The sequence below is a fragment of the Pongo pygmaeus genome, chromosome 5, assembly GCF_028885625.2.
Source record: "Pongo pygmaeus isolate AG05252 chromosome 5, NHGRI_mPonPyg2-v2.0_pri, whole genome shotgun sequence".
Taxonomy (NCBI): domain Eukaryota; kingdom Metazoa; phylum Chordata; class Mammalia; order Primates; family Hominidae; genus Pongo; species Pongo pygmaeus.
In genome coordinates, this window is record NC_072378.2 from 72,370,694 (window position 1) to 72,397,497 (window position 26,804).

At 38.2% G+C, this 26,804-nt stretch overlaps 1 protein-coding gene across 3 annotated transcripts in view; it reads left to right on the forward strand.

Moving 5' to 3' along the window:
- Positions 1-26,804, forward strand: part of KCNQ5 (potassium voltage-gated channel subfamily Q member 5) — a 592,520-nt gene that overhangs the window by 406,133 nt on the left and 159,583 nt on the right. For all 3 annotated transcript variants that reach the window (XM_054490399.2, XM_054490397.2, XM_054490398.2), the window contains exon 3: positions 25,309-25,435. In XM_054490399.2, coding sequence (XP_054346374.1) covers positions 25,309-25,435 — 127 coding nt within the window. The remainder of the gene's footprint in view (positions 1-25,308; positions 25,436-26,804) is intronic.

Below are 26,804 nucleotides of genomic sequence, written 5' to 3' on the forward strand. Positions count from 1 at the left end.
TGGACTAGAGCAGAGAGTAAAGGGATAGGAGACATTTAGGAAGCAAGTGAAGTTATTCAAGTAAAACACAATAGAGCCCTAAACCAAACAGAGGCAGCATGAATAGGGAAAGGGCATGGACTAGAACAATATAGAGAACTTACAGGTTAAACCAAAACTGTAAGTCCTGTATAATTGGTTTGTGCCTCACAGAGATTTCTGGGAGGGCTTTCCTCAGCAGATTAGAAGTATTCTGCCCCTTCAGTTACTACATAGCTGCAGGTTACCTGCCTACTGCCAGACGTGGTTTGCTTTGTCTGTGGTTCCCATTTGCTTACTGCCTCTCTGATTGAGACCTGCCGTCTTGCTCTGGCCTACGTATCCCAACTCTGGATTTCCCACTTGGTCTCTGATCCTGTGGATTTCTATAGATTTTCATATATTTCTCTGGGTTCTACTTACTTCCTCTTCTAATTTCTCCAGGTCCAGTCCCTTAACTCATGCAATTTTAACTCAAATATATATTAAATGCTTCCTACATTTTAGCCCCTGTGCTGGGGTCTGGAGTCCCAAAAATGAATAAGGCATCGCCCTGCCCTGGAAGAATTCATTGTCCACAGTATGGTATTTTCTACAACCTCTGACTGATTCCAGAAGAAAATAACCTTGAAATCATGGTGAAATTACTAAATTAGAAGATGAGAGAGACATAGGTTAATTCATCATTTTTTAAGTTCCCACTTTAAGACATATCCACACAAGAAAATAGGTCTATCTCTAAGTCATTTTTCATCTTGGAGATTACAAATGAGATGATCAAAAACTATTTTCAATATAGGTTACTACTGATCATGCCCATTTATTGAATATTGCTTTGATACTGCACAAAGCCAAAAGCTGGAAGCAATAGGGTAGGTCCCACTGTTCCCCATGCAGGCATACACACCAGGGGTTACAACTAAAGTGAGAAGACACATCATGCCTCTGCAAAGTAGATTAGAGAAAAATTTTCCAAGCTGTAAATGGCAGCTTGACAAACAACATTACAGGCTGGATTCAATGAAAACGCTGCAGACCTGGCTCCCTCCAGGGCTATAAATCACAATGAATACACAGAACATTACTGGAAAATGGAGAACAGAAAAGAGACTGTGCAAGTGTTACAAGCCCTCCAGCCTTGGCTCACTGAAGACTAATTGAGGGAGATTCAGTGCCGCAAGGTCTCAGCATCATGGGAAAACCTGGAAAGCCCTCCTCACGAAAGAACACTGCAGAAGAGTCTTAACAAAGAAATGGAAACTCCAGACCAAAACAGCTCTCAGGGGGTACCAGGAGGGTAGAAAGTAAAAGAGGACCACCCCTAGGAGTGCAGGGCAGGAGGGAGGACTCACGCTGGTTCTCACTCCCCACCCCTTACTCTCCTGAACGTTATTTTTTAAATCAGGTGAAATCAAGTATGAAGAACATCAAATGCAACCTTAAAAGAAAGAGAAATCCCAACATATTATGTTGGAGGAGTGTTATGCAGAAGTGGAGAAGGGCCGGGGGGGCATTCCTGCCTCTTTGACTTAATGATAATAATGACTGGAGAATTTGTGAGTTAATTACACCTCTATAAGTCTGGAGGTTTCTCTGCCTGTCAGTTAGCCCACCTGTTTCTCTTCCATAGGCTCCTTTCTGAGTCACTTTCTGGTCTTGACCTATAGCCTACGGCGGTGGAGAATTGGATGCCCAGGGTCACTGTAGCCAGGCAGGGATGCGCATACAACTGGCTGAGGCAAGTGGGCTGTGTGATGAGGTTGGGAAGCTTGTCAGTTTGTAGAGTCCGAGAAAGAGCTATGGAGAGCTCTAGGATAGAGGTCAAGCTGTGTCCTTCGAAACCCCAACACTGTGAGGACAAACGTTTCCTTGAGTCACTTCTGCAGGTTTTTTTTTTTATCTTGAGCTGTTCATTGATTCATTAATTCATTTATTCACTCATCAAATATTCACTAAGGACCTACCAGGTATGCTGTGAGCCAGGGGCATGGCATACATTATATAACAGCTGTACACTGAGATACTCATATAGTCCCTATCCCTGTCTGTGATGATTCTTTAAAATTATTTTCCTAGTTAAATCAGGTGGAGAATGTGGAGCATTATGCAAATACAGTCAATCTGCTACCTTAAGTTTCCCTAATGCAAGTTACCTCATCCACAATTTATGAAATTGTACATACAGTAATGATGTCAATGTAACACAGAAGTTAGAGATTATTTTTCTCATATAATAGCAGCTCAGCATACAACACATTGGCCTACCTGAATGCACCAAGCTTGAAGGAATGCAGTACTGCCATGTCTACCTTCTTTATTTTGGATACTCGCTCTTCCTTGGAAGTTACTTAGGCAGGTCTTCCCAGTCTTGTGCAGAAGACACAAACATAGATGGTGAACAGAAGTAATCCCTCATTAGCATCACCACATTGTATGCAAAGCCAACACCTCTCTCTACCTGTGACATATGACAGGGTGACCTTATCTCCATAATGCAGCAGCCTGAATATTTACCAGCATCCCAGTCCATCAAGCTCTCTTCACCTACGTGTAAGTGAAGGCCAAGATTACTCCAGCATTTCCTTATTAGAATTTGACATGCCTTTTTAATTGTACTTCTATCTTATTAGAATTGTTTTCGTTAGGTCTCTGTTTACAAAGTTTCCTAGGTTTAGAGTGGTTTGGTTGAGTTCTATTTTTATCATAAGCCCTGTTCTTTTTAGTGTGAAATCTTGCCCGAAACTATGTTTTCCAGCAATGTATATATGGCACTGTGGCAGGAAAGCCCATATTTAAGTGGATAGAGTTTACAGCATTCTGCCTATTCAAAAGTACACTATATTCTGATTGATAATGCAGTGTTTTCAAGTGAAAGACATCAACAACACAAACTAAGCTTGGAGGGTATTATCCTTAGGTCCCATAAATCAAAAGGATAAAAGGATAAAACCTGCATCAGGACATGGTTTGGAGTATTCTTCATCCAATCAAACTTTTCTACTCTCCTTTATCCAGCTATATTAAAGAAATCTTTAAGCTTTACAAACCGATTTATCAAAAGTTCAAATTTTTAAAATTAGCCTAAATTTTAATAGAGGAAACTATCAGGCAGTTTAGATTGAAAAACAATGTTATATGGTGTTAAAGTTAGAAACAAATTTTACAGCTATTACTATAGCACAAACAATATTTTATTAAAAATATAAGACAATCTGATTTAATAATTATAAACTTTCTTTTTCACTTATTTATGTATTTTGACATTTTCTCAGTGCATAACACCTATAACATTGGGATCATTCTGTCTTTTCCTATTTTTAACCCAGAGTAAAATTCCAAATTTTTTTAGAATTAAAAGATTTAATTCTTTACCTTATCAGAGAGGAAAAAACAAAGTCTTTTATCTGTCCACTCACAATAGAGAACACTTCTTACACCAGATGTGTGGGGGTTTTTCCCTACAGGCAAAACAAGTGATCAGTTTTACAGTGGACACCAGCTGGGTGTCCTCTAATTCAATTCAGTTCTGATACTATCCACCTGGAGATAGAGTCAGATCCCACAGATCTTGTGGCTCAGTCCCATGAGACTGCCCCAACTTTCAGATGCCAATTGCAAGCTTTAGATTTGTTTTCTTACCTATGCTTCCAGCCAATCAGCTATAGATCAGAGTTCTCGTGACCTTCTCCTTGGGCTCAATTAATTTGCTGGAATGGCTCACAGAACTCAGGGAAACATTTATTTCATTTACCAGCTTATTATAAAGGATATTACAAAGGATACAGATGAAGAGATGCATAGGGCAAGGTTATGTAGGAAGGGGTGCCAAGATTCTATGCCCTTTCTGGGCACACCATCCTTCAGGAACCTCCAGATGTTCAGCTATACAGAAGTTCTTCAAACCTTGTCCTTTTTTATTTTTATGGAGGGTGCTTCATTACATAGACATGATTGATTAAATCATTGTCCACTGATGATCAACTTAACATTCAGCCCCTTTCCCATCCTTGGAGGTTGGGTGGTGGGATTAAAAATCCCAACCCTCTAACCCTGTCTTGGTCTTTCTGGTGACAAGCCTCCATCCTGAAGCTGCTTAGGGGTTTCCAGCTACCAGTCAATTCATACAAAAAGACGCTTATCACTTTGAAGATTCTAAGGATTTTAAGAGTTGTATGCCAGGAAACAAGGAGAAAGACCAAATATACTGTGTATTTCACAGTATCACACCTTGCTACACACAGGCTTCTCACACCCTGATCTTTCCTACATCTGCAGGCTAATTTCTGCACCAATTTCCCTTAAAGGTGCCCACATATGCACCAGTGCATGTGCACACGCACACAGTACACGCACACATGCACACACACGCACACAGTCATGTGCTACACTCCAGCAATACTAAACCATTCATATTTTTCATGCACACACTGTCTCTGTGCCTTTAGAAATAATGTTCCTTCTATTTGAAAAACCCAGTTCTACCACTTCCCTTCACCATCTTGGTAATTCCTATCAATTTATTAATTCTCAGCTCGCTCTCTTCTTGAAAGTTTTCCCTGACTCTCCGGGAGTTGTTACATTCCCTACCCTTGTGTTCTGGGGTTCAACACAGCTCAGAGGGAATGGTCTGTAGCAGTGGATGGTCTATAACAGTGTTCATCACACTCTGCTACAGTTGTTGTTTCCTACGTACTTTTATTTCTGTTAGATTGAAAACTATATAAGAATAGGAACTATCTGTTAGTAGTCTATGTATTTCCTAGTATGTATCACAGTACTTATCATACAAGAGGTGCTCAATACCTATGTGAATAACCTGACCATTCAATCTAAGGAAGCCAGCAGTGATTCTCCACATGTATTCCTGTTTTATTGTCTTTATAGAATTTATAACTATTTGATGTTTGCTGGCTTATTTGTTACTGTCTTTCATTATTGGTTTTATTATACATCAGAACATAAGCTCCCTAAGAGTGGACCCTTATTGTTTTGTTCATCACTTTACCCCCAGTGCCTAGAACAAAATAGGTATTCAGTGCCTGGAGCAAAAGAGATGCAAGATAAAACTGTCAACTGCATGTAATGAATGAGTAGATTCAGGTTTTTCTCTCCTGTACTAATAGCAAGCTTTTTAATAAATTAGTATATAGGTTCAATGCCTCCATGGAGACATTAAAATACTCTGGTTTCAATTAATCTTGCAATTTTAGCAGTATTAAATTCCAAAAACAATTTTTCACTAATTTGGAAGATCTATAAAGGCAACTGTAATTAAGTAATGTGGAACACAAGTTTCAAAATCTAAAATAAAGTGATTATTTGCTCATTTTGTGCCTCTTTTTTTTTTCACTCTTCCTCATTTTTTTCTGAGATTCACTTACCCTTCTGAGTCTGGGCTAATCAATCATTTATGTTATTAAAGTAAACATGCTAATCTAATATCAAAGCAGTATAATCATTCACATTAAAGAATAATAGTATAACATGAGTCTGTAGCCAACATTAGAAATGCATAAGATCATGTAACAAGAATTACTGCAAAGACCTAGCCAGTTATTCAACACTAACATATTTTAATTAAAAACTCATTTAGTAATAACTGAATGATTCACTAGTGATCTCTAGATGCAAAAAAAAAAAAAAGACTAGTGTCTTCAAACAGCTTCCTATAACATTTTAGATCAACTGAGCCTAGTCAAACTAAAACATAGTTATCAATCCCTCCTCAGACCTCACATGATACTTTTGTTTTTCACTTTTAACACATATTTTGCTTTCAAAGCACTGTGTCCAGTTAAACATAAACTGGACACAGTGGCTCATGCCTATAATCCCAACAACTTGGAATGCTGAGGAAAGGGGATCACTTAAAGCCAAGAGCCCAAGACCAGCCTGAGCAACACAGTAAGTCCTCATCTAGCACATGCCTATAGTCCTAGCTACTCAGAAGGCTAAAGTGGGAGGATTGCTTGAGCCCAGGAGTTCAAGGCTGCAGTAAGTTATGATCATGCCACTGCATGCCAGCCTGGGTGACAGAATGAGTTTCAGTCTCTGGAAAAAAAAAAATGCATTAACCAAGCATTTCTTGAGTGCCCACTAGTTCTAAGTTCAGTGCCCTAGCTCATTCCTGACTTCATTCATGCTTAAATGAGAGGACCTAAAGTAAGTAGAATGAGAGCCTAATTGGTTACAAGAGAGGAAGGGACTCATTTCCACTGGCAATTGAAGGTAGCTTCCATAGATGGAGACATTTGAGGTGGTTCTAGCATCACAAAGGTCTTGGTCAGACTGGCTACATTTTATGGGGGTCAGGTAGATGAACAGAAGCTCAAAGGAAGATTGAAACAGAGAAGAACCTACTCTTCTGGGTACAGTCATTTGAATTTTATGTTGTAAGTGATTGGAAATGGAAAGGAGGTCCTTAAGTAGCACAATGACCTGATCAAATTTGGTTTTGAGAAAGATAATTCTGACTATGTCTTGAGGAACAATTGGAATGGAGAAGGAATAGTGGAGGGCAGGAAGGAATGGAGGCTGCTGCATTGCCCAGAAGCTGCATGAGCATCAGGACTGAAATAGAGGCAGAAAAGATGGAGAAGAAAAACTGAATTCATAGAACATTTCTGAGGCCAAGCCATCAAGGGGTGGTGTTTGAGGTGGGAGGCTGGAGGTGAGGATTCGCACTTTCTGACTTTGGGGCATGGTCAGATAGTGATGACATCAGCCAAGACTAAGAACACGTGGTGTTCAACAATTTCAGAGGAGAGATAGGCTGGTTTTAAATATATTACATTTGATTCATTTGGGGACCATCAGAAGGTACGGGAAATATTTATCTATAGTCCAGGAGATGCGGGAGTCTGGATTTGGAGATCATGGCTATGTAGAGAAAACGAAGGGACCTCGTGAGGTGGAGAGTGAAAAAAATGGATAAGGAAAGAGTAGCCACCATTATGATGAGCAAAACACTCTGCAAACAGACCCAATATTAACACTCTTCATTTTTGTATTAAGCCCCTAGGAACCTTCGTTTAAAGCAGTGCTTCTGTTAAAATTTAGACTTGAGGCATTTCATCAGGTGCCTTCCCAGGGCATGGCCTAACACCTGCATCATTTTCAATGCTAGCATTTAACCGGTTAGAGTATTAGCTTACAGAAGTCTTCATCCAAAGTCCTGGTGGTCCGGGATGATGGAAGCAAAATTGGGGATGGAGTCTTCTTCCTTTGAAAGAGCTATGGATTAACATTGCATTGAGGACTCATTGAAATTAATTTTTTTAAAGAGCTCACTGGGAACCATTCTTAAACCTAATCTAGGATTAAAAAAAACAGAAATCTTTAGGGTAATTGCAATCACCTGCTACTGCCAATTTTCCCGAAGGACAAAGGGATGGAATTCTCCAAGAAATGGAACACCTTGGAAGGTTTAGGTTTTTTATCTACATAAATATCATTCTTTGCAGGATACTAGCATCATCCCCAAATGCCAATTCTCTTTCCAATAATTACTGGGTCAATCAAAATTGCCTCCTAATGCATCAAAGGGAATGTCTTGCTCTTGACAACCACTCACCTAAGCTATTATGAACTGTAAGCAGTCAGTCCTTACCCTTAAGCCTCTGGCATAAATAATCCTGGCCAAATACCTGAGCAGCAAATATCAATATAGGAGTTCAACCACTGGCACAAGCACCTGCATCATTAGGACAGAATGATTTCAAAGGACAAGGTAATTAAACAAAAAAAAATAACCTTAGGTTACCCACATATGTGAACCTCCCTTGATATGCCATCAACTGAAAGCAATAGATAGATGATAGATTAGATAGATAGATAGATAGATAGTTGATAGATAGACAGGTAGATCTCAAAGTTTGAGGTTTGCAGCAGATGAGGGCAGGAAGGCAAAAGAGAAGAATTAATTGCTTGGGAAAAGCTCCAAGAAAAGAAAAATTCATCTGGAATGAGGGATTACTCTTTCTCTTGACTCAGTAATATTCAGAAATATAGAGGAATAAAATAAAATCTTAACATAATTTGACTCTAGCCAGAGCCAGAATTCAGTTTTATGTTTCTTTCAACTGCCAACAACTTTTTTTTAATTATAAGATGGAAATTTCTAACCACTATAGTGACTAGCAGCTTTTTATAAGACTGACATTTCAGATGAACAAAAACATTATTCAAGGAGATTCACTTTCCAACAGACAAAATGTGACCAAAGCAAATAACGACATTCAAGTTGTATGAATCAGGCCCTAGCCTATAAATGTTCAGTGCATTCTGCATGACAATAGTCATCCCACTGCCCACCTTCCCGCCAGCACAGTGTCTCTCCTCAACACTCAAAGATTTCAATTAAGTAATAGTATCAATTATAAGCCACATGCTTTTCTTAATATTTTGAACACTCAACATTTGATTGAGAGGCAGAGAAAGATAGGTATTATGTCCCTAACTTCCTTATTAATATTCTCACTTCATGGCCACTCCTTTACACGCAGTGCTAAAGTCAGAAAATAAGATAAATTCAAAGTCTCTACTCCCCAGCTTTGGCTTACATGCCAGAAAAAGTGAAAAGTGATCTAATTCTCTCTATTGTCATATTCCAAAGACATCCGAGCCAGACATTTGTCAAAATTGGAGAAAAGGATGGCAATTTAACCAAAACTGTTGCAACATAATTGATGCTCTAGATTTTCCAGCAAGAAGAAATTGAGCAGCTGAACAAGATAAGCAAGCATTCTACAAACTTATAAATAAAAACATTTCAGCCGGGAGCGGTGGCTCATGCCTGTAATCCCAGAACTTTGGGAGGCTGAGGTGGGCAGATCACCTGAAGTCAGGAGTTCAAGAACAGCCTGCCCAACATGGCGAAACCCCATCTCTATTAAAAATACAAAAAAATCAGCTGGGCGTGGTGGCACACACCTATAATCCCAGCTACTCAGGAGGCTGAGGCAGGAGAATCACTTGGGCCGGGAGGCAGAGGTTGCAGTGAGCCGAGATTGCACCACGGCACTCCAGCCTGGGCGACAAGAGCGAAACTCCATCTCAAAAAAAGAAAAAAAATTCAAGTGTTCCGAATTCCCATTTAAATGTATTTTGGAAAGTATATAAAAATCAAATATAAGATGGTTCTTCCCATATCTGCTGTTTTTCTTTCCTTTATTGCCAGTAAACAATACCAAATCTCACATTGTTTCTCACTCCTCAAAGACATTCTTGGAAACTTGTCCGTTCATGGCCACATTGAGGACCAGGGCTGAGTAGCTGTGGGTTGGCACTTGGCAGTGAGCAGAATAGTATTCACTTGAAAGTTCTCATAATTATGGAAAATCGTCTAATGAGGATATGATATATTTATATTTTCAAGCCTCTGCTTTTAGCATGCATCAGGGAATGCCTTGTTCTTAGCTTAGATTCTCATTCCTATTCCCTTGCCTAGAATAGACATACTTATGAGTCTTGTCCCAGTTTCCATGCCCTGATCCTCGGATCATCTCCAGGTGCCCAGTTCCTTTCAGAGGGATCTTCTGTCTCTACCAGAACCTGGTGAGGGATGAGAGCAGCTGTGGTCAGAGCACAAATCCAAACTTCTGGCCCAAGGCCTTTGTCCTGGAATGTACTCCCCATTTCTTGCAGAGTAAAAGTCAAAGTTCTTACAGTGACCTAAAAACTATGTAGGGACACAATCTAGTCAGCCATTCCCAGATATCCTCACCTCCTATCCCTCTCCTTTTACCCAGTCTACTTCAGCCACCCTGGTCTCCTTGTTCCTCATTCACACTCAGAGTTTTTGCACCAACTGATCCTTCTGTCTTGAAACTTCTTTCATCAGATATCTGCTTGACTCCCTTAATAACTTAAAGTTTGCTCCAAAAGGCCTACCCTGCTCCTGTTTAAAGCTGGAAACCTTCCATCTCTTCCCGGCACCTTCATCCTCTTTTATCACTCTCTATAGCACTTATCTTCCAATGCTCTATCTTTCTATATCCCAATGTACTTGTTCATTATATTATCTGCTTGCTTCCACTAGAAACATCAAATGGACATGGATATGTTTACTCTGTTCAGTTCTGTATTCCATCATTTAGAAGAGCACCTGGCTCACCAAATATTTAATGAGTGGACTTATTTTATTTAACAGAGTTAAAGTGATTTCTATGTATCAGGCACTGTTCTAAGCACTGTAAAAATATTAATTCATTTAAAGTCTGGTAACAACCCTATTAAGAATGGATTTTTCATTCCAATTTTATAGAAAAAAAACTGAGGCACAGAGAGGTTAAGTTAAATTGCACACATTCCATAAATGGCAGAGCGCCTCCATGCTTCTATCCCCTGGGCTCTGCTGAATGAATGAATGAGACATAGTGGAAACCACCTTTTCTGCACTTTGTCCTGAGCGTCCCATTCTGACCAAATTAATGATCCCAGTGTTTGACATTGACCCAATGAAGTCAATGTGCTGGCCCTTTGCTTCCCCAAAACTTGTAGCTTATTAGTTATTTAGAAGCCAGTATCAAGGAGAAAGAGGCAAGTAGGCCTTATCTACTGGGATAGGTCTACCTTTTAGTAGAAGTATGAAAAGGATCAAAACAGAATATGCAAATACAGATCAAGGAACTAGTGAAGATAGGGCTGTGGAAATGAATCTCAAGCCCCTTGGATCAGCGGTAGACCCTTCCTTCTGGTCCAGCTTGTCATGCTTTGCTAGGCTAAGGGCTGCCTCCACAGATGGCAGGAACCTGGAACTTACCTGTGGGACAGACCGACACGTATTTGCATAATAATTTGTACAGCTAGCTGTAGCTTATTGGAATGATTACTTCAATGTTTGCAAAATATTTAAGATGATTGAAAGGGGGTAATTAGCATTTGGGAGGAGGCATATCTCCTATCAATTTTCCTTTGAGTTGATACTTAGGGAATCTCTGCTAACAAACTGTTGCCAAATAAAGATCCTGCTGGGTTTTCTTTAATTAATGAGATGGCTTGATTGTAATTATTCCATTAATTGTTTAAATGTAAATAAGTGCTATTAAGGGTCTTGAAAAGTGTTTCCTCTTAAATATGCTAAATCTTCCCCCTTGTTCTCTCATTTCTGTTCTGAATTTGCCTAGTAAATCCTCTTTTAATAAATAATACAAAAATAAGCATCACCCAAACTCTAGTGGTAAAATCACAAATTCTGAATTAATGGAGTCTGAATGGAAGTGATGAATTGTATTAGTGTTCTGGAAGAAGATAAGATTCCATTGAATCCATATTTACTATGCAAACAAGCAGGGTAATAAAACAGAAGAAGTTGTAAAAATGGGAACTTTCAACAGTGTAAACAATTTATAGTCTCTGATGAGATACCAATCTTGGATATATAAACCTAGTCTTTGAATACTGTACTTTCAGTGACTCTAGATACTCTTTATTATGGGGGAAAAAAATTCTCGCCTTAATACAATTCTATTCCCTGCCTGCCAAGATATGGGCCTGGGGGATACTGTACTTTCAGTGACTTTAGAAACTGTTTATTATGGGGGAAAAATGCTTGCTTTAATACAATTCTATTCCCTGCTTGCCAAAATATGGAGCAGCAGAGTCTCCCCAGCTCCCACACCTGCAGAGAGATTCTTGGGGCTTCCACCATGACAAGACGGTGTGAACAACACAGCTGCACAATCAGGCTACCTGTAGGGAGGTGTGAGAGCATTTCCTCCCTCAAGGCTTCGTGGCTGGCCTGGAATGTAAGCAAGGATGAAAAAGGGGATGTAAACGAGAGAGGCAAGAGTTGTTTCCTTTTCAGCTTAGGAAATTTTTCAGAGCTCTCCTTGTTTCAAGAGGAGAATCCACTGCTGTGGGTTCCTTGTTCCTTTTTCCTTCAGCCCAGCCACCCCGTTCACTCTGAGCCAGGCTGTAAATTTACTTCCTGTGCACCTTGCTCCAGGACTTCTTTTGTCTAGATTTTACAAAAGGTCAACTTGACACCGCTGTATCACTTTACATCTATTCAGGCATCCCATGCTGCTTAGGAAATAGTAAGAAGTGCACTTTCTCTCTCCAGTACATTCTTTTCTGGGCAGACTCTTGGTTCTGAATAGACAGTTATTTTTGCCCAGAGCTTATTTCTTGTTGATGTCCTGTAAATTCAATATATGGGTCTATATTTCCATGGCTTTGGTCACTAGTTGTGTACAGGATGCTTTATTAGTTAAAATTGTGAATCAGTCCTCTCATATATCATTAAACTACTAGCATGGTCTCCAAATCAAGTGTCGTGTTGCCAGGTAGGAATAAATCTACAACCAAATAAAGGAGCAGGAGAGTAGAGAAGGGTTTCAAGTTACTGTGGCAGATCAGTTCCCTCCTATACCAAGTGATTTTCCAAATCAATTCAAGCAATGGCAATTCATCCTGCTGTGGATGGAGGCCATCACCCATCAGAGGTTGTTTGGCAAGTGTGTGTGCATAATGGGTGGCAAGCAGGCAGTGATGTATTAATTAAGACATATTGATGATGTGAGCAGAGGTGTATGACAGCAATAATATTCCAAACACTACTGTGAGCAAATAAGAGTGATGGCTTATGTACAATAGGAGTCATCTCTATCAGAGATAAAGGTTACACTTAGCAAGCAAGGCATTTTCTCTCCAGCAGGGAAACTTTAGAAAAACAAATGGGAATCAGAATGTAGCTTGGTAAATAACACAACAGAGAAACGGATTGTGATAGAAAAAAAGGATACTCCCATGAATTCCTGGATTCAGCTGTCAGGATAATTCACCATTAAATTTAACTGCTAAATATTTGCCATGTGCTAAGTGTTATGCATAGGGAGCATTAAAAAAAAATGCATTCTAAAACACTTGGAAATTGCCCAGGTAGTTCTCTTGTTTTTATCCTCAACTCAGTTTTTTTTTTTAAGCCAGTATAGAAACATATTGATTCTTAATCTATTGTTTAATGGTTCAAATGAACAATAAGCAGAAGAGATTATTAAATTAGTTCAAGATTATCTCTGATCAGGCCTTTCATCTTACTCAATTTAAGAGTATACTTGATTTGGCTGGGCGCGGTGGCTCACGCTTGTAATCCCAGCACTTTGGGAGGCCGAGGCAGGCAGATCACAAGGTCAGGAGATCGAGACCATCCTGGCTAACATGGTGAAACCCCGTCTCTACCAAAAATACAAAAAATTAGCTGGGCGTAGCTACTCGGGAGGCTGAGGCAGGAGAATGGCGTGAACCTGGGAGGCAGAGCTTGCAGCGAGCCGAGATTGCGTCACTGCACTCCAGCGACAGAGCCAGACTCCGTCTCAAAAAAAAAGAGTATACTTGATTTCTGGCATGAGTGGTCTTGAATGATTTTGATGGATGACTGGAAACAATTAGAGATATAAATAAATAGCACAGAATCATGACAGATTTCGTGAAGAATACACTGCGAAGATTCACATGGTTAATAAAATTGAAATTATTAAAATAAAAGAGCCTGCATATATTAGATTTTTCTTTGTGATCTAGTTGTTCAAAGCAGCAGAAAACTTTAAATTTTCCTTAATTTTGAAAGTGTGATTAATGGAATATTGTTACAATGCCATAGATTTATATACTTTGAGGATCGTTAACTTCTTTATGTTTATTAGAAATTGCACTGAGAGCTAATATGCAGTTTCTATTGGTGGTGATATGTTCTGTTAACAGGGCCTCCTGTCAGTTTTTATTCGAGATTTTTGCCTTTCCTGTTCTTTTGCATGAGCCTAACTGACTGAGTTTCAATATCAAGTTCTGAAAGCAAGTGAGCATACTAGTGTGCATGCAATATGCACAGAAAGATGTGTTTTCCTACCTCTCAAAGCTCACCAAAGGATATTACTCATATTGCCACAAAGTACATTTACACCAATAATATACACTTTGGTAATGGGAAAAATAAATAATCTTAGGTAATAAAATGCACTTTGGTGCTTATAAAGGAAAATAATCATCATAGGTAGAAGAGGAGGAAGGCAAGACTAGGTTTTGATTCAAAATGTTTTCTCTTTTGCTAGGAAGTCTAGAAGGAATTTGGTCAAATGACCTGAGGAGGCAAGGAGATTTCTCCCAGTGGTATATGGCGGTCCACAAGAAGCCTAGGGGCAGAGAAACAAAGCAAGATCGTATCTGATTTCTACAGGACTCCAACACTACCCTGCCGATAGCCTTTTATCCTCTGAAAGCCACGATCCCAAAGGTTTCCATTTCTTCCAGGTTTTTCACATTCTACCAACAAGCAGAATGTCTTCCCCACTGACAGCTCAACAGTTGAGCTTTTCCGGGTTCTACCCCTTCATCAACACAGCCTTTGCTTTCCTGGTTACTGAGTAAATAAAACACACTGGCCACTTCTGCTTAGCCTTCAGGAGCCACTCTGTCTCCACCCTGAAGTTCCATTTCCTCCAAGAACTAAGACATTTGGAGATTCTGCCTAAAATATGCTTAAATAAAAGGGATAAACTGTCTCTCACTTTCTTTCCCCAACAGCTTGTCTTAAGAACAACTGTGTAACCATTAGTGAAAAATCCTTTCAGGCTAGTAAAATGTAAAAAGAGAAGAGATATCGGGTAACAACAAATGAAAATAAAATCATTCAGTGGTAGAAACCATAGGAGTGAAACTGGGTAGTTACTGTCCTCCAGCTTACATTAATCAAAATAAGCCCACACTGTCACTAAGACACCTTGCAGTAAGAAGCCATTCATCCCCTCATTGCAATTAGTGTCATAAAGCTGAATAGACAGGTCAGAAATGAAAATCATAGGCCAATTAACTTCTTCTCATTTTTCCACCTCCAGCTAGCTCTTTTTGAGAATTTTATTTTAATAGATAATAAAACAGTATGCTAATTGGGTGGTGATGAGCCTGAAGCCTTGAACTGAAGGAAACTTCAACAAACATTTGGCTAGGGTCTTCTCTAGGCAGAGGAGCTACGACAGTGGGTAAGGCATTTCTCCAGAAACCACCACTCAGCAGAACTTCTGGCATGAGATTTTGTGAGTTTTCTAGTGGTGTGTCTTATCTTCCCCCAATAGATTATAAATTCCTCGAGGGTGACAGAACACATTGCTGATCTTTATATCCTGCATGTTTATGGTATTCAGTAGACATTTATAAAATGAATTCATGAAAAGCAGAACATCTAGAAATGAAGTCAACATTGCAGTGAAGTTAGTTACACTAAACTCTGTAAATACCCTCAAGGAAGAAGGAAGAAGCAGATTTTCTGGAAATCAAGGGATCTCCCAGTATAAGAGCAATTCCTTTGGTCCAAAGAAGGGCAGCTATAAGAATAGAGACATAACTCCTCCGTAAGAAAGATAAAAATTCTGAAAGTTCTCTAAGAACATGCCCAGCCCTGACCTGCCTCTCACTCTTAGTAGCATGGAAGCCGTACCATCTCTTGTCTTGACACAAGCATCTACTTCAATCCACAGGACAAATATCACCAATATGAGAAGATAAGATCTGTTTTATAATCAACTTGGTTGACATGTACTAATTTCTCAAGGTCAGGATAGCTCTCTAAATAGAAATACTTGTTTGTTTTAAGGAATTTTATTTAAATTTGTGTATCTTAAATTTTAATTTGATCTCGGCTCACTGCAACCTCCACCTCCCAGGTTCAAGCAATTCTCCTGCCTCAGCCTCCTGAGTAGCTGGGATTACAGGTGCCTGTCACCATGCCTGGCCAATTTTTGTATTTTTAGTAGAGACCAGATTTCACCATGTTAACCAGGCTGGTCTCGAACTCCTGACTTCAAGTGATCTACTCACCTCGGTCTCCCAAAGTGCTGAGATTACGGGCATGAACCACTGCTCCCGGCCTCATGTAGTTCTTAAGAGGAAGAAAAGCCTATAAATTGGTGAGAAGTAGACAAATTAGCCATTTGAATCAAATGAAAACTTGGTTTGATTTCATTCATTTTGGAGACACTTTTGGTGTTTCCATTTTGATCTGATTCAGGACATTGATCTTCGATTCTAAGTTGAACTGGTTAATTTGTGATTATTTTACCAAATCATAACAGAATACATATCTGGGTCCAGTTCAAGGTACAGCAAGCCATTTTCAATGTTTCCAGGTTGGTGTTTATGATTCATACATGAATCATTTGGGCATGCAGACACACCCAAATAGAAACCTCAAACCAATTAAGGTATAAACAGGTTTAGGATGGGGGAGGATGGACAACCAAAAAAACCTCGACGAGGCTCCTGCACAAAGGGCACCACTTCAGCTTGGTCCCATGGGCAGACTTCACCTGTGGCAGGTGAAGGGGAAAGCCTAAGACTTCCTGTGCCTTGATGCAGATGTGACTTACAGAACATAAAACGTAAAGGCAGAAGGGATCATCTGGGTGGCTGTTCATACTAGGCAGGCATTATAGCTGCTGACGAGAGCCAACCCATCCCTAAGGATCTAAAATCACTACAAGAGAGGACAGAAGTCCTCTCATCATGGCATCCCAACTAGTAACTGGGATGCATAGGGCCACTCCAGGTAGGCAGCGAGGGGTAAACCAGGAATGTCCTGCTGTTCCCAACTCTTTTCCCCAAGAAGGGGGCACCCACTTCCTGCCTCCAGCCCATGTGGTCTCAATTCATGGCCTCAATACCTGATAAAAACCAGCCTTGATCCTTCCTTAGTAACAAAGTGTCAATCAGTCATTTGGATGGGGCATTTTCAAACTATTGCCTTCCTTATGATCTTCTGAAGAACCTCTGGGATAAACGAACATTGTTATTTAGGTATGGTTAAATGAATTACTTTTCAGGAGCAGATTTATATATTAACAGGTGTGAAAAACTTGAATGGATAAATCATTTATAAAGAAATTTCAGGAATCAACTAATCCCAAGGGGAAGACCCACTAAGGCACTAGATTTTGCTGGAGCTACTCAAACAAATTCATCTATCATATCTTCCTAAGCCTTCCAATCAATGAGGCTAACCACAGTGACACTGTCTGTCAAAACTACCTCAGTCATTTTTTTCCAAGGCAGGAAGCATCCATACCCCTTCACACATTAATCTAGTTTCCCCTATCTCCACCCTACTCCCATTTCTACGATCCCCTTCTCCCCATACCCACCCCCTGCAGCATCTACTAGCCAACTTAGTAAAGTTCTGTCACGCTCTCACAACCACCTCTGTGCAGCAATGATTCTGTAAATATCCATGTGTCCTCAACTCCAGGTCAAATTAGTTCCTTTGGTAAAAACATTCATGCCCTCAAATTCTCTTCCAATACACTAATATACCTTCCCAAAAAGTAAGGAGAAGTTTGAAAGCTACCTAGATTGATGATGGTATGTGATGTTCTATAAGTTATAGTTAGTAAGCATGTTTGTAGGATATTTTTCTGCTCTCCAAAGAGACACAATTCCGGAAGATATTTACTTTTGTATATTTCCACATTTTGGTTTAAGTTTGGAGCCATCTCTAGATCTTAATTTCATTCCCCTAATACGTGTTATACTAGTAGAATTTTCCAAATTACATAGAATTATAACTGCAACCCTTCTTACTGATGCCTTTTTTTTTTTTTTTTTTTTGCATTTTACAATGCAGTTTACGTCACAAATTCTTTCCCTGCAGGGATTAAGTAAAGAGGCATGTTGACCTGCTAGCCCTATGTTACTTTAAGTATATGCACACACACAAAAAGGAACAAAAATAGCTGGGAATTGATTATGTTGATATTCTGAATAAAAGCAATAGTTCTAATTATGTATGTCTAATTAGCCACAGCTCTTCAAGAATTGGTGCAAATGTCACAGGGTTTATAATGTCGGCATTTCATCTTCACGAAAATGCTATTTGATGGCATAAAACCAGAAAAAACTAATGGTCACAGAAGACAGCTTGTAGATTAGACAAAGGTCACTGTGTTTTAATGAACAGTGCTGTTAATTAATGAGAAAACAACTGGAACATGAGCTTTTAAGCATTGTGAATTTGTACCCAAAAAATCAATCTGCCTAAAACAATTTTAAGTAGCTAAAAAACAAAATAACTGCAAAAACATAATTTAAACCTCAAATAGTACAGCAGAGTTATATGTATCAATTAAATTGAATCACCGTTCTCAGGTATGACATATGAAGAGGCTTCTTTAATGCCTGGAAAAGAGGGTTAATATGGATTGGTATTCTGAATACATATTGTAGATAAAATTCAAGACTAGCTCTACCACTGCCTCTTTTTTTTTTTTTTGAGACAGAGTCTCGCTCTGTCACCCAGGCTGGAGTGCAGTGGCACGATCTCGGCCCACTGCAAGCTCCGCCTCCCAGGTTCACACCATTCTCCTTCCTCAGCCTCCTGAGTAGCTGGGACTACAGGCACCCGCCACCACGCCCGGCTAATTTTTTGTATTTTTAGTAGAGACGGGGTTTCACCTTATTAGCCAGGATGGTCTCGATCTCCTGACCTCGTGATCTGCCTGCCTCGGCCTCCCAAAGTGCTGGGATTACAGGTGTGAGCCACTGCGCCCAGCCACCACTGCCTGTTAGGAGTCTTAATTTCCTTATCATTTAAGAAGAATAAGAAAGTTCTTCTATGTTTTACCAAAATTCTGTGAGGACAAATGAGGAACCATTGTAACTCCTACAAAGTGAGTGATAAAAATAATAAACATTTATTGCCTTTGCTTTTGTAAAGAGCTATCCAAGACAAGCTTCTAGGGGCTTAAATAAGGAAGGACAGGACCATTGTTAATAACATCAAGTTTCCACTACAGCTTTCCTCCAAACAAGTCAAATATTCTGAATATTATTCACTAATCTCTTTAGCTGCCATTTCAGTAAATAGCGAGCATTTTATTTCAACTAAAACCAAGCAAGAGAAAATGAACTACTTTATCCTGAGGTACAGCAGCAAAGGCACCAGAACTTGTCTCATGGCTTACCCAGCAAGGGTCAGAAGAACCATCCCTAATTTAAATCATCTCGACTGAATGTAACAGATTTTTGTATTTTCAACTCATACGAAAATAAAACAATGAGACCTCATCCAAAGGATGATTTAGACAGTACCTCTAAACAAAACACAGTGAGATCAGACCTAGCATCTGGATTTGAAGAACACATTTCCTCTTATGAGTCTATCCCATTGTCTAGATTGCTGGCAATGGCTTTAATTTAAATTGTTATTGAGATAATTGTAGATTCACATGAAGTTGTAAGATATGGTAGACATATCCTGTGTATACTTTACCCAATTTCCTCAAAAGGTAATATTTTGTAAAACTATAGTATAATATCACAACCAGGATAATAATATTGATACAGCTCACAAATCTCATTCAGATTTCTCCAGTTTTACTTGAATACATTTGTGTGCGTGTGTGTGTGTGTGTGTGTGTGTGTGTATTAGCTCTGTACAGTTTTATCATATGCAGAGATTAGTATATCTAAAACAACAATCAAGATATTGGACAGTTCCGGCCGGGCGCAGTGGCTCACTCCTGTAATCCCAGCACTTTGGGAGGCCGAGGCAGGTGGATCACGAGGTCAGGAGATCGAGACCATCCTGGCTAACATGGTGAAACCCTGTCTCTACTAAAAATACAAAAAATTAGCTGGGTGTGGTGGTGGGCGCCTGTAGTCCCAGCTACTCAGGAGGCTGAGGCAGGCAAATGGCATTAACCCGGGAGGTGGAGCTTGCAGTGAGCCGAGATCACACCACTGCACTCCAGCCTGGGCAACAGAGCGAGACTCTGTCTCAAAAAAAATAAAATTAAAAAAAAAGATATTGGACAGTTCCATTGTCACAAGGATCTCTCAAGTTGCTCCTTGCTAACCACATCCACCTTCTCCTTCGCACTTGCACACCCCTTCCCTTCTCCAGCCTGACCCCAGCAACCACTAATCTGTTCTCCATTTCTGAAATGTTTTTATTTCAAAAATGTTATATAAATGGAATAATACAGTGTATAACTTTTTAAGACTGACTTTTTTTGCACTCAACATAATTCCCTGGCAATTCATTTATGTTACTCTGTGTATCAATAGTTCATTCATTTTTATTATTGAGTAGCATTCCATGGTATGGAGGCACCAGAGCTTGTTTAACCATCCTCATGGTGAAGGACATCTGGGCTGTTTTGGGGGTCTGGTCATTATGAATAATTCTTCTGTGAACACTCATGTACAGGTTTTTGTATAAACATAAGTTTTCATGTCTCTGACACAAATGCCCAAGAGAACAATTGCTGAGTCATATGGTAACTATATGTCCAGTTTTATAAGAAACGACCATGCTCAGAGGGACTATACTGTTTTACATTCCCATCAGCAGTGTTTGAATGGTCCAGCTTCTCTGCATCCTCCCCAGCATTTTGTGTTGTCACTATTTTTTGCCACTATTTTTTATTTCAGCCATTCTGCTAGCTGTGTAGTGATACCATTGCAATCTAATTTGCATTTTTTTGATGGCTAATGATGTCAAATAGCTTTTCATGTGCTTCTTTGCCATATCTTTTATGTATGTCCTCTTTTATGAATATCCTGTTTATACCTTTGCCAATTTTCTAATTGAGTTTTTGGTTTTTTACTGTTGAGTTTTAAGGTTTCTTTATATATTTTAGATATTAGTCCTTTGTCAGATATGTGATTTACAAACATTTTCTCCCAGTCTATGGCTTGTCTTTTCATCCTTAGTACCTGGGCTCTCACAGAGTAAGTTTTTACTTTTGATGGAGTCCAATTTGTCATTTTTTCCTTTTATAACTTCTGCTTTTGATGTCAAGATTAAGAACTCTTTGCTTAGTCCAAATCCCAAAAAGTCTCCATTTTTTTCCTAAAAGTTTTATTATTTTATGTTTAATTTTTAAACCCATGGTCCATTTTTAAATGATTATCATAAGACAGGAAGTATAGATTAAGGTCCACTTTTTTGCCTATAGATGTCCAACTTTTCCAGCATCATTTGTTGAGGGCTCTTCTCCCTCCATTGAAATGCTTTTGCACCTTTAAAACAAATCAGCTGAGCATATTTGTGTGGGTCTAGTTCTGAATTCTCTATTCTGTTCACTGTTCTATATGTCTATATGTTCTATATGTCTATGCCTCCACCAATCCACAGTCTTGATTACTGGAGCTATAATAGTAGGCCTTAATATCAGGTAAAGTGATTGATCTTGTTTTATTCTTCTTTGTCAGCATTGTTTTAGCTATTCCAGGTCCTGTGCATTTCCATATAAATTTTAAAATAAGTTTGTATCTACCCCCCAAAAAAAAACTTTGCTGAGATTTTGACAGGAATTTTATTAGACCTGTAGATCAATTTGGGAAGAATTGACATCTTTGCTATGATCAGTCTTTCAATTCATAAACATGGTATTTCTTCTCACTTATTTAGGTCTTCTCTGATTTCTTTTATCTGCATTTTGTAATCTCAATGCACATAAACTGTATGTGTTTTTCTAAGTGGATATTTAAGTATTATTTTTATTTGGAATTATTATAAATAATAATTTTGTGTTTCTAATTTTCGTTTCCACATGATCATTGTTAGTATAAAGAAATATGATTAATTTTTTACATTGATCATACATCGTGCAGTCTTAGTGAACTCACTCGTTTCAAGAGTGTCTTCGTAGATTCCTTGGGATTTTTCTGTAGACCATCATGCCATTTGTAAATAGAGACCATTTTATGTTTACCTTTCCAAACTGCATGCCTTTTTTTTTCTTTTATTTGGCTTATTGCAGCAACTATTAATATAACTTACAATACTATGTTGAATAAGAGTGAAAGTATACATCTTGGTTGTTCTTAATGTTGGGGAAAAGCATTCAGTCTTTCACTAGTAAGTATGAAGTTAGGTTTGTTGTAAATGCTATTTATCGAATTAAACTGTTAAACCTCTTTTCCTAACTTGCTGAGAGTTTTTTTAATCGTAAATGGGTGTTGGATTTTGTCAAATGCTATTTCTTCATCAGTTTATATGGTTATATGTTTTTTTCTTTAGCTTTATTATATAATGCATTATATTGATTGATTTCAACCATTGAGCTAGCCTTGCATACCTGGAATAAATCCTACTTGCCTATATATTGACTGATTGACTGCTAATATTTTGCTGAGGATTTTTGTGTCTAAGTTTATGATAAATATGGGTATGTAGTTTTTGTTTTGCTTTGTTTTATTGTCTTTGTCTGGTTCTGGTGTCAGGATAACACTGACTTCATAAAATGATTGAGAGAGGTTTTTCTCCTCTATTTTCTCGGAGAAATTGTGTGAAAATGACGTATTCTTATTCAAATGTCTGGTTGATTTTGCCAGTGAAACCATTTGACCTGGACATTTCTGTTTGGGGAGATTTTAAACTATGAGTTCAATTGCTTTAGAGGTTATAGGGCTACCTAGATTGTCTATTTCTTCTTTGTTGAGTTTTGGTAGCTTGTAGTTTTAAAGGATTTGGTCCATTTCTTCTAAGTTATCAAGTGTATGGGCATAAAGTTACCATAGTACTCCTTCATTTTTTCAGTGGCTGTAGAATCTGTACTGATATCCCCTATTACATTCCTGACATTGGGGATTTTTGTTAGCTTTCAAGACAGAGATTTATCAATTTTATTGATTTTCTCAAGGAACCACTTTTTTGTTTCATGGATTTTCCATATTGTTTTCCTCTTTTCAGTTTCATTAATTTTTGCTCTTTTCTATATTATTTCCTTCTATCTGCTTCCGTTGGGTTTATTTTACCCTTCTTTTTCCAATTTCTTGAGGTAGGTACTCAGATTATTAATATGAGAACTTTCTTCATCTATAATGTAAGCATTTAATGCTATAAATTTTCCTCTCAGCACTGCTTTTACTGCATCCTACATATTTTATGTCATTTTTTTATTTTCATTCGGTTCAGTGTTTTTTTAATTTTTTGAGACTTTCTGTTTGACCAATGGATTACTGTGAATATTGTTTAATTTCCAAATGTTTAGAGATTTGCTTGTTGTCTTTCTGTTATTGATTTCTAGTTTTATTCCATTGTGGCTTGAGAACACATTCTATCTGATTTTATTCTTTTAAACTTGTTGAAATTTGTTTATGACCCAGAATATAATCTATCTTAATAAATGTGCATGGGTGCTTTTAAAAAATGTGTATTCTGCTGATGTTGGGTGAAATGTCTCATATCAGTCAGATCCTGCAGGTTGAATGTGTTGTTTGAATAGTTCACATACTTGTTAATTTTCTTTCTAGTAGTTCTATGCCCATAGTTCTGAGCAAGGATAAGATGGGTTGATGAAGTTCCCAAATACGACTTAACATTTGTCTATTTTTCCTTTCAGCCCTATTAGTTTTGCTTTATGAATTTTGAGACTGTCTTGTCATTTTTCCCTCACCTCCTTAAAAAAAAAAAGCAGCAAGCAATATTTCTGAACAATAGGGCTTGAATAAAGAACTTGTAAATGTAATTTATCCTGCCTTACTGCAGCATAGGAATAGTGCAGTGACTTTGGCATACCTAAGAACAATGGGCGTATATCTGTCATTTGTTAAGAAGAATGGACATATTGGTGTCATCTGTTTCCATGAAAAAGAAAAATTACTACACGGTAGTGTTCTGGGGCTCAGGCCACATTTGGGATTTTCTTGGGATCCCTTATAATATGAGTACTCAAAACTGGAGTGCCAAATGTCCTGGAATAAGTAGGAATTAGGGGCAGGGATTAAAAAGTGGATCTGCCATTCAACCTAGGTTGGGCACAGGTACAACTACATGGGCATTTTGGGCCTGAGTATGTTTTCCATATTTGGAAAGATGTGCTGGATTAACAACAAATGATCTGGCACTTTAGATACCTTAATAAATGAACAGACTTAACTACCCAGATATACATTCAAAACCAAAACAAAGCCAAAATCAAACAAAACCTTTGGATCATTAATGAATGTATGTTGACCCTAGTTTTGGTTATCTGTGCATAAAGTCATCTTTGAAGGTTTATCCTATAAGTAATTTTGAATAACTGTGAGTAAGCAGTGATGATATTGGGTATTTATTTCCCATCATGAGAAATATTTGTGGATTACTTAGTGCAAAATAAGAGAAGGATAGAATGATATAGCTCTACTAGGCATTTCAAAAGTGCAGCATATCATCACATGCTCTAATTAAAGAAACAGACATTTGCCTGAAATTTGCAACAAAAATGCCACTTTTATAAATTTGGTAACAGTTTTTATCCTGCGAGTAAGAATGGGAGAATGGGGAGTAGGTTAGAATGTTTACTTTCTCTGCTTTATATTTCTGTGATGTTTGAAAGTTTTAATAAAGACATTATATTATTTTTACAATTAAGCTATTACAACAACAATCTATAAATATTGTTCTACATTATAAATGTTGAATCAACCCTCGTTTTAAAACAAGAAAGGGAATTATTTTTTAAAGGAAAAACAATTTTGATAAATTAAGTGCCTGTCCCTATAGAGACAACAAGGTGACTGTGCTAAGCTTGCTCCAGAAATGCTTTCATTTTACAAATTCCATTTGGTTTTTCATTCTACCACCACTCTAGCTGGCCTTTCCCCAGGGTTAACTCACAACTCTTCCTAAATAATCTCAGTCATTTTCCTGGAGCAGGTGTTGTTTTCTAGGCAGCTCTCGCCTAAGGGCAGCATAATAATTAACAAGCTTCAGATCTGGAGGATTCAGGGTCTCATTTCTGGCAAAGGATATGTGTGTCACACTGTAATGCTTTTGAAACTTACTGTTTTATAAGGAGATTTTGACACTGTAACGAAAGAATTCAGTATACTTCTAAATATTTGCTTCTTTTTCTCTAAGAACAACTCTCGAAGATTTAGAGATTATGTCACTCCTTGCAGCAAAATGAAGCTCTATTTTCCGTAAAACTTGCCATTATATTTCAGGATCGCTATTTTATTTCAGATATTTCACATGTTACTGGGTAGTTAAAGTCAGCTACACTATAAATTCCAGACGAGACAGATCCATTATTCAGCCTGCACATTTAGTATTGAAACTGACTCCCAAATTTGCGAAGCATTAATGACTTGAAAAGGAATAGCGTTCCATGATAGGAAATGCAGACAGTATGAGGTTTAAATGCCTTCCAGATTTAGTTTGATTTGGAGAAAGGAAATGTTCTTAACTTTAGATATTAACAACTAGATCCTTTAGACAAAGTGCCTAAATGTTCCAAAGTATTCATAGAGCTTCTTACCATGGTTTGCTCCATAATGCTTCTCTCTGATATGTCTTATCTGATATTTTAGGAGTTCGTGATGATTGTCGTCTTTGGTTTGGAGTTCATCATTCGAATCTGGTCTGCGGGTTGCTGTTGTCGGTATAGAGGATGGCAAGGAAGACTGAGGTTTGCTCGAAAGCCCTTCTGTGTTATAGGTGAATATCAGAGTCTCAGATACCTGGACTATGACACCAACATTCTTTTCTTCTATCTCCTGTTTTGCGATATTTGATTAATATTAAAAGCTAACATCCATGGAGTACTTATCATGGACCGGGCACTCTTGTGTTTTGAAAATGTTGACTCATTTGATGTTGTCTCCACAGCATTATGAGGTAGATATTTTTATTATCCCCATTTTACAGTTGAAGAATTTGAGGCAAAGAGAGGCTGAGTTAGTTGCTGAATGTCATACAGCTACTAAGTGGTAGAGCTGGAATTTTAGCCAGGCAATCTGGCTCTAGAATACCCACTTATATCAATTAACTTATATGGAAATACATATTTCTCCAGTGTTGCGCTGATTTAGGGGAACATTGATTTCAGTGAGTATAAAAAACCCTTTTTGCTCTACAATGTGACACCAGGTTATGCTCTGGATCAGCTGGAATAGATAGCCATACATTGGTACTGGTAATGCATATCAATTACCATTCTTCAAGAATGATTATAAGTATGGTTTGCTTAATACATTTGTAACTGTAGACTGGACAAAGTGCTCTACACTCTGAAATACGAATCCCCCACCTCCAATCCAAAATACTCAAATACATAGCACATCTCTGCACCTCCCTAGCTGCCATTATTTCTGAGAGACATCATTCATCTGGGTTCCAGCTTGAAATTATACTTCCTAATGAAGATGCCATAGAGCATTCTGGAATTAAGATCTAACATTTCCCAGTAATATTTAAAAGTATTATAAAATGGAAAAGTCTATATATAAAAGCTATTATTATTATTATTTAGCAGCTAAATTTGGCTCTCTTGCTTTTTTGTCTTTCTCACTTCTTAGGCAGCCATTCAAATCCAAATACTGAAAATTCTTGATGAGGCTTATTTATTTCAACTATCTTCAACCTGAAAAAGTAGGTTTTTAATTTACAAAATAGTTTAGGCTATCTTCTACAGCTACCACAGGTTTTCTGTTTTGTTTTAGGAGTCAGGAATTGTTGAGTAATATTCTTAGTTTCCTCCCTTACTCCTGTTCCCTATCGTGGGGGCAGAGTGGATTTAAGGAAGAAAGTGTATCACCATCCATGGGCACTGTTAAGAAGAATCCTTTATTCCATACTTCTTTTATAGTATGCACATCTCAAAAGTCTCCACTTATTAAACCAGAATTTATGGAAATGTGGCTGTGTGTGAGGCACTGGTGTTACAATAGTGAATCTAGTGGAATTCTCAGTTAAATCTATCTTAAAATACCTTGTTTGGCCCTCATGAATGCAGTCTGTTTGTCTGGCTGTCTATCTTCTCCTATAATAGGCTTTACTTCTTTTCGGAAGCCATCATGCTAAGGTA